General features: G+C 46.7%; 1 protein-coding gene across 2 annotated transcripts in view; it reads right to left on the bottom strand.

Annotated features, from left to right (window-relative positions):
• The window catches only part of CD53 (CD53 molecule), a 46,886-nt gene extending 32,296 nt beyond the window's left edge, over window positions 1-14,590 (bottom strand). Inside the window, exon 1 of one of the 2 annotated variants that reach the window (XM_038749394.1) lies at window positions 14,575-14,590. Coding sequence is in view for 1 of the 2 variants with exons in the window: in XM_038749393.1 (XP_038605321.1) it covers window positions 10,585-10,613 (29 nt within the window). In the remaining variant the exon portion in view is untranslated. Of the gene's footprint in view, window positions 1-10,584; window positions 10,663-14,574 lie in introns of those variants that run through there. The other variant, XM_038749393.1, reaches the window with a different exon arrangement.
• Window positions 14,591-14,811: the final 221 nt, after the last annotated feature.

The following is a 14,811-nucleotide window of genomic DNA, read 5'->3' as shown; positions in this document are numbered from 1 at the left end:
ATTTAGTACAGTGCTCTGCACACAGTAAGCGCTCAATAAATACAATTGAATGAATGAATGAATAAGGGTGCGGGCTGGGCTGGAGAAGGAGAGAAGAGAGGTAAGGTAGGAGAGCGGTGATGGTGAGCTTTGAAGCCGAGAGTGAGGAGTTTTTGCCTCATGCGAAGGTTGATAGGCGACCACTGGAGGTTTTTTGAGGACGGGAGTGACATGCCCAGAGCGTTTCTGTAGAAAGATAATCCGGGCAGCAGAGGGAAGTATGGACTGAAGCAGGGAGAGACAAGAAAGCCACTTAGTCACTCAGGTGTTCACACCCCACCCCTTAGTGCTTCTCTTTACACTTCTCTTTATACTCTATTATGTCCTCCTACCTCTAATTTATTTTAGTGCTTGCCTCTTCCACCATATTGTAAACTCCCTGAGGGCAGGGACCATGTCTACTAACCCTCATGCTCTCCCAAGCCCTTAGAACAGTGTTCTGGCCATAGTAGGGAAGCAGGGTGGCCTGGTGGAAGAGAGCAGGCCTGGGAATCAGAGGATCTGGATTCTAATTCTGGTTCCACCACTTGCCTGTTGTTTGACCTTGGTAAGTCACATCACTTCTCTGTAATAATAATAATAATAATAATAATAATAATAATAGCATTTATTAAGTGCTTACTATGTGCAAAGCACTGTTCTAAGCGCTGGGGAGGTTACAAGGTGATCAGGTTGTCCCATGAGGGGCTCACAGTCTTAATCCCCATTTTACAGATAAGGTAACTGAGGCACAGAGAAGTTAAGTGACTTGCCCAGAGTCACACAGCTGACAGTTGGTGGAGCTGGGATTTGAACCCATGACCCCTGACTCCAAAGCCCATGCTCTTTCCACTGAGCCACGCTGCTTGTCTACTGTTCTGCTTCTCTACTGTACTGTTTCCTCATCTGTAGCAAAAATGGGAATTAAATGCCTGCTCTCCCTCCTACGTAGACTGTGAACACCAGGCGGGGTGGGGACTGTGGCCAACCTTATAATACTGTATCTATTCCTTAGAAAAGTACTTGGCAGAGTAAGTGCCTAACAAATATCATTATTAGTAGTAGTAGTAGCAGTAAGGACTCAATGAAATGCTATTGATCGACTGCCTGACCGAATCTTCAAGACTGTGAGCCCGTTTTGGGGTAGGAACCATCTCTATATGTCGCCAACTTGTACTTCCCAAGGGCTTATTACAGTGCTCTGCACACAGTAAGCGCTCAATAAATACGATTGAATGAACAAATGAATGACTGAATCTGGTATTATCCTGGATTCATCACTAATTCAACTCTCACATCCAGTCTGTTGCTAAATCCTCCGGGTTTTCCTCTACAGTGTTTCCCCAGATCCACCCTTTCCTCTCCATCCAAACAGTGACCATCCTGATCCATGCACCCATCATATCCATGCTTGACTACTACATGGGCTTCCTCCCCAGTCTCCCTGCTTCCAGCCTCTCCCCTCTCCCTACTCTGGTGCCCGGGTCATCTTTCTGGAGAAGCAGCGTGGCTCAGTGGAAAGAGCCCAGGCTTTGGAGTCAGAGGTCATGGGTTCAAACGCCGGCTCTGCCAATTGTCAGCTGTGTGACTTTGGGCAAGTCACTTAACTTCTCTGTGCTTCAGTTACCTCATCTGTAAAATGGGGATGAAGACTGTGAGCTACCGCGTGGGACAACCTCATTACCTTGTAACCTCCCCAGAGCTTAGAACAGTGCTTTGCACATAGTAAGCGCTTAATAAATGCCATTATTATTATTATTAAAGCATCATACTGCGTACGTCTCTCCACTCCTCAAAGACCTCTAAACCCGTTATCAGTCAACAGACACTCTCAATCTCTGGCTTTAAGGCATTCCATCAGCTCTCTCCCTCTTACCTATCCCACTGTCTTCTACCGCACCCCACGTCATAATAATAATAATGATGATGGTATTTGTTAAGCGCTTACTACATGCGAAGCACTGTTCTAAGCGCTGGAATAGATACTGTCTCCCCCTTCTAGACTGTGAGCCCGTTGTTGGGTAGGGATTGTCTCTATATGTTGCCAACTTGTACTTCCCAAGCACTTAGTACAGTGCTCTGCACACAGTAAGCTCTCAATAAATATGATTGAATGAATGAATACAAGGTTATCAGGTCTTAAGTCAATCACCATTTTACAGATGAAGTAACTGAGGCACCGAGAAGTTAAGTCCAATTCGGCAACAGAGACAATTCCTAAACAACAACGGGCTCACAGTCTAGAAGGGGGAGACAGACAACAAAACAAAACAAGTAGGCAGGTGTCAAATCCATCAAAGTAGATAAATAGAATTATTGATACTGTGTCTCCTACACAATTGTCTTCTCCCTAGTGCTTAGTATGGTATTCCACACACATTCATTCATACAATCATATTTATTCATTCATTCAATCGTATTTATTGAGTGCTTACTGTGTGCAGAGCACTGGACTAAGCACTTGGGAAGTACAAGTTGGCAACATATAGAGACGGTGCCTACCCAACAACGGGCTCACAGTCTAGAAGAGAAGTTAGATTTATAAGCATCTTGAGTTCTTACTGTGTGCAGAGCACTGTACTAAGCGCTTAGGAGAGTACATACAACAATAAATGGACACATTACCTGCCCAAAAGGAGCTTACGGTCTAGAGGGTGGGAGAAAGATGTTAATAGAAATAAATAAATTAGGGATATGCCCATAAGTGCTGTGGGGCTTGGGGTTGGGGGGCTGGGGGGAAGGAATGAATAAAGGGTGCAAGTCAGGGCGACTCAATAAGAGCTTGATCCGTTCTATGAATTGATTGAAATTAGGGACTCTTCGTAGTCACAGTCGAGGATAATAATTATGGCATTTGTTAAGCTCTTACTCTGTGCCAACCACTGTTCTAAGCACTGGAGTAAATACAAGGTAATCAGGTTGTCCCACGTGGGGCTCATAGTCTTCATCCCCATTTTCCAGATGAGGGAACTGAGGCACAGAGAAGTTAGGTGGCTCACCCAAGGTCACACAACAGACAAGCGGCGGATCCGGAATTGGAACCCACGTCCCCGGCCTCCCAAGCCCGTGCTCTTTCCACTAAGCCACGCTGAGGATCCCACAGCCCAGATAGTTTGGCCAATCGCCATGATCCACACCACCTTTGTCCCTCTCAAACTGAGCACTTGGTGAATTCCCAGGCCCAGGCTGCACCAGGAAGAGGCCATGGGTTCAAATCCCGGCTCCGCCAACTGTCAGCTGTGTGACTGCGGGCAAGTCACTTAACTTCTCTGGGCCTCAGTTACTTCATCTGCGAAATGGGGATTAAAACTGTGAGCCGTCCGTGGGACAACCTGATCACCTTGTAACCTCCCCAGCGCTTAGAACAGTGCTTTGCACATAGTAAGCGCTTAACAAATACCATCATCATCAAAGTGACTGAAGAGGTTGAAGTCTCCGTGCCAGTGCGGCCTAGACCGGGCCCAACCGAAGCTCTTTCCCTCCCAAGATGCTGATGTGTCTGCTCTTGGCAGGATCGGATCCGGTTTGCTTAGTCTCACGACCTTCCCAAATTTCTTGATTGCTGCAACTTCGATCGGTCCGACCAGTGTAGCTGTTTCCCAACATCCAACTGCATTGCTGCAATGTCTGAGATCGCACTTTACTGAGTCCTGAAAGTCCTCTTTCTCGCCTCCCTTGCTTCTGTCGCCCATCCTCCTCTTAAGGTCATCATCATCAATCGTATTTATTGAGCGCTTACTATGTGCAGAGCACTGTACTAAGCGCTTGGGAAGTACAAATTGGCAACATATAGAGAAAGTCCCTACCCAACAGTGGGCTCACCCTGTCCAACAAAGCAATTCCGTGAAATACCGTGAGCCTATGAAGCAGCGTGGCTCAGCAGCATCATCAATCGTATTTATTGAGCGCTTACTGTGTGCAGAGCACTGTACTAAGCGCTTGGGAAGCACAAGTTGGCAACATATAGAGACAGTCCCTACCCAACAGTGGGCTCACAAGTGGGAAGAGCCCGGGCTTTGGAGTCAGAGGTCATGAGTTCTAATCCCGCTCCCACTGTTGGGTAGGGACTGTCTCTATATGTTGCCAACTTGTACTTCCCAAGCGCTTAGTACAGTGCTCTGCACACAGTAAGCACTCAATAAATACGATTGATTGATTGATTGACTCTGCCAATTCATTCATTCATTCAATCGTATTTATTGAGCGCTTACTGTGTGCAGAGCACTGTACTAAGTGCTTGGGAAGTACAAGCCAATTGTCAGCTGTGTGACTTTGGGCAAGTCACTTCACTTCTCTGGGCCTCAGTTACCTCATCTGTAAATAATTAATAATAATAATAATAATGATGGCATTTATTAAGTGCTTACTATGTGCAAAGCACTGTTCTAAGCACTGGGGGGATACAAGGTGATCAGGGTGTCCCACAGGGGGCTCACAGTCAATCCCCATTTTACAGATGAGGTAACTGAAGCACAGAGAAGTGAAGTAACTTGCCCAAAGTCACACAGCTGACAATTGGTGGAGCCAGAATTTGAATCCATGACCACTGATTCCAAAGCCCATGCTCTTTCCACTGAGCCACGCTGCTTCTGTAGGTTAGTAGTAGGAGATTGATGAAGGGTTAGGGGAGTGAATGAGTTGAGTTCAGTAGAGAGGGTTGTGTTGAGAGTGTCCATTTGGTCACCAAGGGAAGGTAGTTTGGGTATGGAGGCTAAATGGGGCATGATGAGTTGAGAAAGTTGGATGAGGTTAAAAGATCAGAGGTCTCTGTGGGGGAAGAGTACAGATTTATGGAGAGGAGGTATGTGGGAGAGAAAGCAGGTGAGGAGGTTGTGGTCAATAGAGGAATCTCCAGTGGCTACCAATCAATCCGCGCATCAGGCATCATCATCATCATCATCAATCGTATTTACTGAGCGCTTACTATGTGCAGAGCACTGTACTAAGCGCTTGGGAAGTACAAATTGGCAACATATAGAGACAGTCCCTACCCAACAGTGGGCTCACAGTCTAAAAGGGGGAGACAGAGAACAAAACCAAACATACTAACAAAATAAAATAAATAGAATAGATATGTACAAATAAAATAAATAAATAAATAGAGTAATAAATATGTACAAACATATATACATATATACAGGTGCTGTGGGGAAGGGAAGGAGGTAAGATGGGGGGATGGAGAGGGGGACGAGGGGGAGAGGAAGGAAGGGGCTCAGTCTGGGAGGAAGGGGCTCAGAAACTCCTCACCCTCAGCTTCAATGGGGATTAAGATGGTGAGCCCCCTGTGGGACAACCTGATCACCTTGTAACAGTGCTTTGCACATAGTAAGCGCTTAATAAATACCGTTATTATTATTATTAATGCCATCATTATTATTATTACTATTATTATCGCTTCAAACCTAGGAGATAGACCTTACCAATCGGTCAATCCGTGGTGTGTACCGAGCGCTTACTCTGTGCAGAGCACTGTACTAAGCGCTTGGAAGAATACAAGAATAGACACATTCCTTGCTCACAACGACATTACATTCTCTCTTGTCTCACCTTGCCTAACAAAGTGATGCTGTGAGTCTATTATTTCAATGCTAGGGTAATAATAATACTACTAATAATTGTGATATTTTTAAGTACCTCCTGTGTGCCAAGCACTGTACTAAGCACTGGGGTGGTTATAAGCAAATTGGGTTGGACACAGTCCCTATTCCACATCGGACTCACAGTCTCAATCCCCATTTTCCAGATCATCATCAATCGTATTTATTGAGTGCTTACTGTGTGCAGAGCACTGTACTAAGCGCTTGGGAAGTACAAATTGGCAACATATAGAGACAGTCCCTACCCAACAGTGGGCTCACAGTCTAAAAGAGATAACTGAGGCACAGAGAAGGTAACTGAGGCCCAGAGAAGTGAAGTGACTTGCTCAAGGTCACACAGCAGACAAGTGGCAGAGTGAGAATTAGAACCCACGACCTTCTGACTCCCAGGCCGGGGCTCTACAGATTTCATCGATCAGTCAATCAATGGTATCTCCTGAGAGTTTTCTGTGTGCAGAGCACTAGGCACTTAGGAGCTGCCCACAACAAGCTTACAGTCTTGAGGGGAGACAGACATTAACATAAATAATAGATTCCCTCACCCCAGGTTCCAGGACAACCTGATGTGTAGACCTGTTTCGCCTCTCGATGTTGAGTGTGGCAGTAGATGACGATAAATAATAATGATGGCATTTGTTAAGCGCTTACTATGTGCAAAGCACTGTTCTAAGCGCTGGGGGGATACAAGGTGATCAGGTTGTCCCACGGGGGGGCTCACAATCTTCATCCCCATTTTACTTGATTTGTCACCTTTGGGCATTGGATAATTCACCTCATCCCCAACCCCACAACACTTATGTACATATCTTTAAATATATTATAAATCACATTTATTTATATTAATGTCAGTCTCCCCCTCTAGACTGTTAGCTCATTACTATGTGCTGGGCACTGTACTAAGCGCTGGTAGATACAAGTCCCTGTCCCACATCAATCAATCATATTTATTGAGTGCTTACTGTGTGCAGAGCACTGTACTAAGCGCTTGGGAAGTACAAGTTGGCAACATATAGAGACAGTCCCTACCCAACAGTGGGCTTGGGGCTCACACTCTTAATCCCCATTTTCCAGATGAGGGAACTGAGGCCCAGAGAAGTGAAATGACTTGCCCAAGGTCACCCAGCAGACAAGTGACAGAGACAGGATTAGAACCCAGGCCCTTCTGATTCCCAGGCTCATGCTCTATCCACTAGGCCATGCTGCTTCTATCTCCCCCACCGCTCGGTAGAATGCCTGGCACATAGTAAGTGCTTAACAAATATCATTAAAAAAAATTAAAATAAACAGCCTTGATTGATGGATTGATTGATTGAAGACATTGGTGGAACCAGCACCTGGGATGTTTCCAGGTCTCAGCCCTAGAGAACACTACTCGGTAGCAATGTCGACTTTCATTTGGACGCTCCATTGCCTCCACTCTCCATCCCAGGGTCTCCCAAAAGAGGAGCTGGCCTGCCTTCTTGATTTCATTTTCTACTTGCTTACTTAGTGAATCACTGTGGTATTTGTTAAGCACTTACTACGTGCCAGGCACTGTACTAAGCCCTGGGGTAGCTTAGTGGGGGCGGGGGGGGGGGGGTCCTCTCCCCCTCCTCCCCTTCGCCTTACCTCCTTCCCCTCCCCACAGCACCTGTATATATATATATATGTGTATATATATATATATATGTTTGTACGTAGTTATTACTCTATTTATTTTATTTGTACATATTTATTCTATTTATTTCATTTTGTTAATATGTTTTGTTTTGTTCTCTGTCTCCCCTTTCTAGACTGAGCCCACTGTTGGGTAGGGACCGTCTCTATATGTTGCCAACTTGTACTTCCCAAGCACTTAGTACAGTGCTCTGCACACAGTAAGTGCTCAATAAATAGCCCCTTCCTTCCTCCTCCCCTCCACCCCCCCATCTTACCGCCTTCCCTTCCCCACAGCACCTGTATATGTATATATGTTTGTACATATTTATTACTCTACTTATTTATTTATTTTACTTGTACATATCTATTCTATTTATTTTATTTTGTTAGTATGTTTGGCTTCGTTCTCTGTCTCCCCCTTTTTAGACTGTGAGCCCACTGCTGGGTAGGGACTGTCTCTATATGTTACCAACTTGTACTTCCCAAGCGCTTAGTACAGTGCTCTGCACACAGTAAGCGCTCAATAAATACGACTGATGATGATGATGATGACTGTCTGTATATGTTGCCAACTTGGACTTCCCAAGCGCTTAATACAGTGCTCTGCACACAGTAAGCGCTCAATAAATACGATTGATTGATTGATTGATAAATACGATTGAATGAATGAACGAATGAGATTGGACACAGTCCCTGTCCCTGGACACGTGGGGCTCAGCCTCAACCCCCATTTTACAGCTGCGGTAACTGAGGCCCACACAGTGACTTACCCAAGGTCACGCAGCAGACAAGTGGCAGAGCAGGGATGAGGATCCACAATATTCATTCATTCATTCACTCGAATTCATTGAGCGCTTACTATGTGCTGAGCTCTGTACTAAGCGCTTGGAAAGTACAATTTGGCAACAACCTTCTGACTCCCAAGCCTAAGCTACAGAGTTCCGTGACAGCGTTCAGTTGCCTGTGGCCACAGAGGATTTTTCTTGGTGTGTGAAGTCTCCCGAGGGTAGACTGGGAAATCTACTCAGTTCCCTTCGGAATAGTAAGCAGTCCAGAGGACCGGAAAATGGCTCCCAGCCATCCCATTTTCCCATCCCAGTTTCCCTGGGGTCCCGTTATCCATCCCCAGGGCAACTTGTGGAGAGATGCCTCGAAGACTTTCAGTGATGCTCACAACCTGCCGAGTTGAAAGAGTTTCCTAGTCAGGTCATGGGTTCTAATCCCGGCTCCGCCACTTGTCAACTGTGTGACTTTGGGCAAGTCACTTCACTTCTCTGTGCCTCAGTTACTTCATCTGTAAAATGGGGATTAAGACTGTGAGCCCCATGTGGGACAACCTGATCACCTTGTAACTACCCCGACGCTTAGAACAGTGTTTGGCACATAGTAAGCACTCAACAAATACCAGTATTATTATGATGATGAAGACATCCTCTGGGACACAGTGTGGCAGCGTCTTGGGACCAAGCTCCAGGCCCAATTCTAGGTCTGCAGAGCGTGGTCCAACCTTCCCTATGACTGTGAGATCAGTTCCTCCCCCAGTTCCATCAACTTCACTCATGAAAGATTCTCAGTATCATAAGGCGAGATTCATTCATTCAATCGTATTTATTGAGCGCTTACTGTGTGCAGAGCACTGGGCTAAGCGCTTGGGAAGTACAAGTCGGCCACATATAGAGACGGCCCCTACCCAACAACGGGCTCACAGTCTAGAAGGGGGAGACAGACAACAAAGCAAAACATGTGGACAGGTGTCAAGACATCAGAAAAAATAGAATTAAAGCCAAATGCACATCATTAACAAAATAAATAGAATAGTAAATATGTAAAAGTAAAATAAATAGACGAACAATGAAGTTCACAGTAATAATAATAATTAATAATTACAGTACTTTTAAAATGGCATTTATTAAGCGCTTACTATGTGCTGAGCACTGTTCTAAACGCGGGGATAGATACAAGGTTAACAGGTTGCCCCACGTGGGGCTTACAGTCTTCATCCCCATTTTACAGATGAGGGAACTGAGGCACAGAGAAGTGAGGTGGCTTGCCCAAAGTCACACAGCAGACAAGTGGCGGAGCCGGGATTAAGGGCCAAACAACGTTCTAAACACACTGGGGTTGGTACAAGTTAATCAGGTTGGACACAGTCTCTGCCCCACGTGGGGCTCACACTCAATCTCCATTTTACAGAAGAGGAAACTGAGGCCCAGGGAAGATAAGTAATAATAATAATAATCCACAACGCCATGTTGGTTCTGCTCCCCTTCCACCAGAGGCCTGGCACTTCCCAGACCCCGGCTCCGTTCGTTGTCTGCTGTGTGGCCTTGGGCAAGTGGGCCCGTTGTTCTGTAGGGACTGTCTCAATGTTGCCGAATTGTACTTTCCAAGCGTTTAGTACAGTGCTCTGCACACAGTAAGCGCTCAATAAATACGATTAAATGAATGAATGTCACTTCGCTTCCCTGGGGCCTCAGTTACCTCATCTGGAAAATGGGGATTGAGGATGTGAGCCCCGTGTGGGACAGGGACTTTGTGTGAACCGATTGATTACCTTGTATCCACCCCCATGCTTAGTAGAAAGGCAACGTGGCTCAGTAAAAGAGCACGGGCTTTGGAGTCAGAGGTCATGGGTTCAAGTCCCGGCTCCGCCAATTGTCAGCTGAGTGACTTTGGGCAAGTCACTTCACTTCTCTGGGCCTCAGTTACCTCATCTGTAAAATGGGAATTAAGACTGTGAGTCCCCCGTGGGACCACCTGATCACCTTGTAACCTCCCCGGCGCTTAGGACAGTGCCTGGCATCATCAATCGTATTTATTGAGCACTTACTATGTGCAGAGCACTGTACTAAGAGCTTGGGAAGTACAAGTTGGCAACATATAGAGACAGTCCCTACCCAACAGTGGGCTCACAGTCTTGGCACATAGTAAGCGCTTAACAAATACCATAAAAACACAATAATAATAATAATTAATGATGGCTTTCGTTAAGCTCTATGTACCAAGCACTGTTCTAAGCACTAGGGAGTTACAAGGTGATCAGGTTGTCCCACGTGGGGCTCACAATCTTAATCCCCATTTTACAGATGAGGTAGCTGAGGCCCAGAGAAGTGAAGTGACTTGCCCAAAGTCACACAGCCGATAAGTGGCAGAGCCGGGACTAGAGCTCATGACCCGGGCTCTTTCCACTGAACGCTTCTTCTTATTATCATGATTATTGTTATTGTCCGCGCACCGGGGATTTGGGCCTTTACGAGGAAAGAATCGCTATAATCCCCCTTTACACATCGGGATCCCACCTCCCCGCCAAAGAAGTAGGACAGTAACTCACCGAGGAGCTAACAATTTGTCAACATTCATCCATTGGCAACTAAGGCCTTGGTTAGTCGCCCATTCAGCTGGGTAGAGCCGCTATAACGACGTGCTAATTAGCACTTTAGAACTTGTGGATTGCCCCCAGCTGGGAGCTGCCTAGTCGCTACCTGGTGCCTGGGGTCTTCAAATCAACTGTTACAGTTCCGGATTTTGCTTTTCCTCCCCCGTAGCCCCTCCCTCTGATCCCCCCCTCTCCCACTACCCCTTCCATTACCCCCCTCCCCCCTGCTCCTTCCCATTGTTTTCTTTTGTTGTCTGTCTCTCCCTTCTAGACTGTGAGCCCGTTGTTGCCTAGGGACCGTCTCTATCTGTTTGTTTTTTTAATGGCATTTATTAAGCGCTTACTATGTGCAAAGCACTGTTCTAAGCGCTGGGGAGGTTATAAGGTGATCAGGCTGTCCCACGGGGGCTCACAAGTGAAGTGACTTGCCCAAAGTCACACAGCTGACAATTGACAGAGTCGGGATTTGAACCCATGGCCTCTGACTCCAAAGCCCGGGCTCTTTCCACTGAGCCACGCTGCTTATCCTTTGCCATCTTGTACTTCCCAAGCGCTTAGTACAGTGCTCTGCACACAGTAAGCTCTCAATAAATATGATTGAATGAATGAATGTAACCCCTTCCTGCGCCACCTCCACCCTGGCGTGGCTCAGTAGAAAGAGCCCAGGCTTGGGAGTCAGAGATCATGGGTTCTAATCCCATCTCCGCCACTTGTCAGCTCTGTGACTTTGGGTAAATCACTTAACTTCTCTGTGCCTCAGTTACCTCATCTGTAAAATGAGGATTAAGACTGTGAGCCCCATGTGGGACAACCTGATTACCTTGTATCCCCCCTCCTCCAGCGCTTAGAACAGTGCTTGGCATATAGTAAGCGCTTAACAAATGCCATTATTATTATTATCTTCTCCCAGCGTAATAATTATAATGCATTTATTCAATCGTATTTATTGAGTGCTTACTGTGTGCGGAGCACTGTATTAAGGCTGGAAAAGTACAATTCGGCAACAGGCGCAATCCGTACCCTACAACAGGCTCACAGTCTATAATTATGGCTCTTGTTAAGCGCTTACTATGTGCCAAGGACTGTTCTAAGCTCTGGAGTGGATACAAGGTCATCAGTTTGGACCCGATCCCACATGAGGCCATTTTACAGATAATAATGATGGTATTTGTTAAGTGCTTACTATGTGCCTAGCACTGTTCTAAACGCTGGGAGGCTTTCCCAGACTGAATCCCCCTTTTCTCTCCTCCTCCCCATTCCCCCCTCTGCCCTACCCCCTTCCCCTCCCCACAGCACTTCTATATATTTGTACAGATTTATTACTCTATTTTACTTGTACATATTTACTATTCTATTTATTTTGTTAATGATGTGCCTCTAGCTTTCTATTTATTTTGATGACTCGACACCTGTCCACATGTTTTGTTTTGCTGTCTGTCTCCCCCTTCTAGACTGTGAGCCCGTTGTTGGGTAGGGACTGTCTCTAGATGTTGCCGACTTGTACTTCCCAAGCGCTTAGTACAGTGCTCCGCACACAGTAAACGCTCAATAAATACGATTGAATGAATGAATGGGATGGGTACAAGGTTATCAGGTTGTCCCACATGGGGCTCACAGTCTTAATTCCCATTCTACAGATGAGGTAACTGAGGCACAGAGAAGTGAAGTGACTTGCCCCAAGTTACACAGCAGACAAGTGGCGGAGCAGGGATTAGAACCCATGACCTCTTACTCCCAAACCGTGCTGTTTCCACTAAGTCAAGCTGCTATTCAGATGTGGTAAATGAGGCCCAGAGAAGTGAAATGACTTGGCCAAGGTCACACAACAGACAAGTAGAGTAGTCAGGATTAGAACCCTGGTCCTTCTGATTCTCAGGCCCCTGCTCTATCCATTAGGCCATACTGCTTCTCCCACCTGCACTGGCCCCTGCCATGCAACCCCTCCTTAACCCTTGTCCTGTGCCCTCAGCCTCAGTCAGATGCCGGCCTATGGAACCCAGGCTCCATGTTGTCTGCTGTGTAGCACTTAACTTCCTTGTGCCTCAGTTACCTCATCCGTAAAATAATAATAATAATGATGATGGTGGCATTTATTAAGTGCTTCCTATGTGCAAAGCACTGTTCTAAGTGCTAGGGAGGTTACAAGGTGATCAGGTTGTCCCACGGGGAGCTCATAGTCTTAATCCCCATTTTAGAGATGAGGTAACTGAGGCCCAGAGAAGTGAAGTGACTTGCCCAAAGTCACACAACTGACAATTGGCAGAGCCGGGATTTGAACCCATGACCTCTGACTCCAAAGCCCGTGCTCTTTTCTCCGAGCCACGCTGCTTCCCTATAATAATAATGATGGCATTTATTAAGCACTTACTATGTGCAAAGCACTGTTCTAAGCACTGGGGGATACAAGGTGATCAGGTTGTCCCATGGAGAGCTCACAGTCAATCCCCATTTTACAGATGAGGTAACTGAGGCCCAGAGAAGTGAAGTGACTTGCCCAAGGTCACACAGCTGACAAGTGGTGGAGGCGGGATTTGAACTCACGACCTCTGACTCCAAAGCCCGTGCTCTTTTCACCGAGCCACGCTGCTTCTCTATAGGGATTAAGTCTGGGATCCTCACGTGGGACAGGGATTCTGTCCAACCTGATTTGCTTGTATCCACCCCAGTGCTTAGTATAGTGCCTGGCACATAAGAAGAGCTTAACAAATGCCATAATTATTACTATTATGGGAAAGCCTCCCTTTATCCTTGACCTGCTCCTGCTCCAACTATTGCTCCTCCTGGCCGCCACTGAAACCTGGCTCTTCTGCTGCTCTCTCGGGGGAGGAAAGGGGGTGCTCATCTTCTCCCACTCCCCTAGACTCAAGGGGAAAGGGGGAGGAATTTGCTTCCTTCTCACTCCCTAGAACCATCACCCTCCAAATCCCTCTCTTTCCCTTCCTTCGAAGCCCATATCATAATAATAATGAAGTGGAAAGAGCCCGGGTTTAGGAGTCAGAGTCAGTTCAAATCCCAGCTCCGCCACTTGTCAGCTGTGTGACTTTGAGCAAGTCACTTAACTTCTCTGGGCCTCAGTTCCCTCATCTGTAAAATGGGGATGAAGACTGTGAGCCCCACGTGGGACAACCTGATCATCTTGTATCTCCCCCAGTGCTTAGAATAATGCTTGGCACATAGTAAGAGCTTAACACATACCAACATTGTGATTATTATTATTATAATAGTGGTTTCATTAAGTGCTTACTATGTGCCAAGCCCTATTCTAAGTACTGGGGTAGTGTCCCAAGGTGAACCCTGGGTACCCATCATCTTTGATCACCTTGTATCCCCCCCAGCGCTTAGAACAGTGCTTCGCACATAGTAAGCACTTAACAAATGCTATTATTATCTCGTAATCGCCCGAGCCAGCAAGGCGGAACCTGGAAGTGAGGGTGGGATACAGCCCACATAACCCAAACCGCTAGATTGCCAGCCCGATCCGGGAATAATGATTATAATAATAATGATGGTATGTGTTCATTCATTCAATCGTATTTATTGAGCGCTTACTGTGTGCAGAGCACTGTACTAAGCGCTTGGGAAGTACAAGCTGGCAACCTATAGAGACGGTCTAAACACTTACTATGTGCAAAGCACTGTTCTAAGCGCTGGGGAGGATACAAGGTCATCGGGTTGTCCCACAGGGGGCTCACAGTCTTATTCCCCATTTTACAGATGAGGTAACTGAGGTCCAGAGAAGTGAAGTGACTTGCTCAAAGTCACACAGCTGACATTGGCGGAGGGGGGATTTGAACCCATGACCTCTGATTCCCAAGCCCGGGCTCTTTCCACTGAGCCACGAAGGTGCCCCTCGCCCCCGTGCCAATCAAATTAGGTATGGAGGGCGGAGATTGGATAAACTGAGGCCGGAAGCTGGCATGGCCTAGGAGCACAGGTGGTTAATACCTGAGGCCTCTGACCTTTTCTGTAGCCGATTGAAACTTGGAGTAGCCGGCTGCCTCTGCCCAGAGCGTGAGATGCCTGCACCAAGTGAGGAGCCAGGGAATGGATGGATAGATGGGTGAGTGTCCCGCCCCTCTCAACGCTCCTGGGGCTGGAAATCAGGTGCTTCGCCATGGGTGTGGAATGCATAAATGGATTTTTCCCAAGTAGGAAGTGCTCGTGGGTGAGAGCTAGGGGCTT

This window comes from Tachyglossus aculeatus, chromosome 7 (genome assembly GCF_015852505.1).
Source record: "Tachyglossus aculeatus isolate mTacAcu1 chromosome 7, mTacAcu1.pri, whole genome shotgun sequence".
NCBI classification, from domain to species: domain Eukaryota; kingdom Metazoa; phylum Chordata; class Mammalia; order Monotremata; family Tachyglossidae; genus Tachyglossus; species Tachyglossus aculeatus.
Note: the sequence above shows the minus strand (reverse complement) of the source record. Positions and strands in the feature narration are given on the sequence as shown.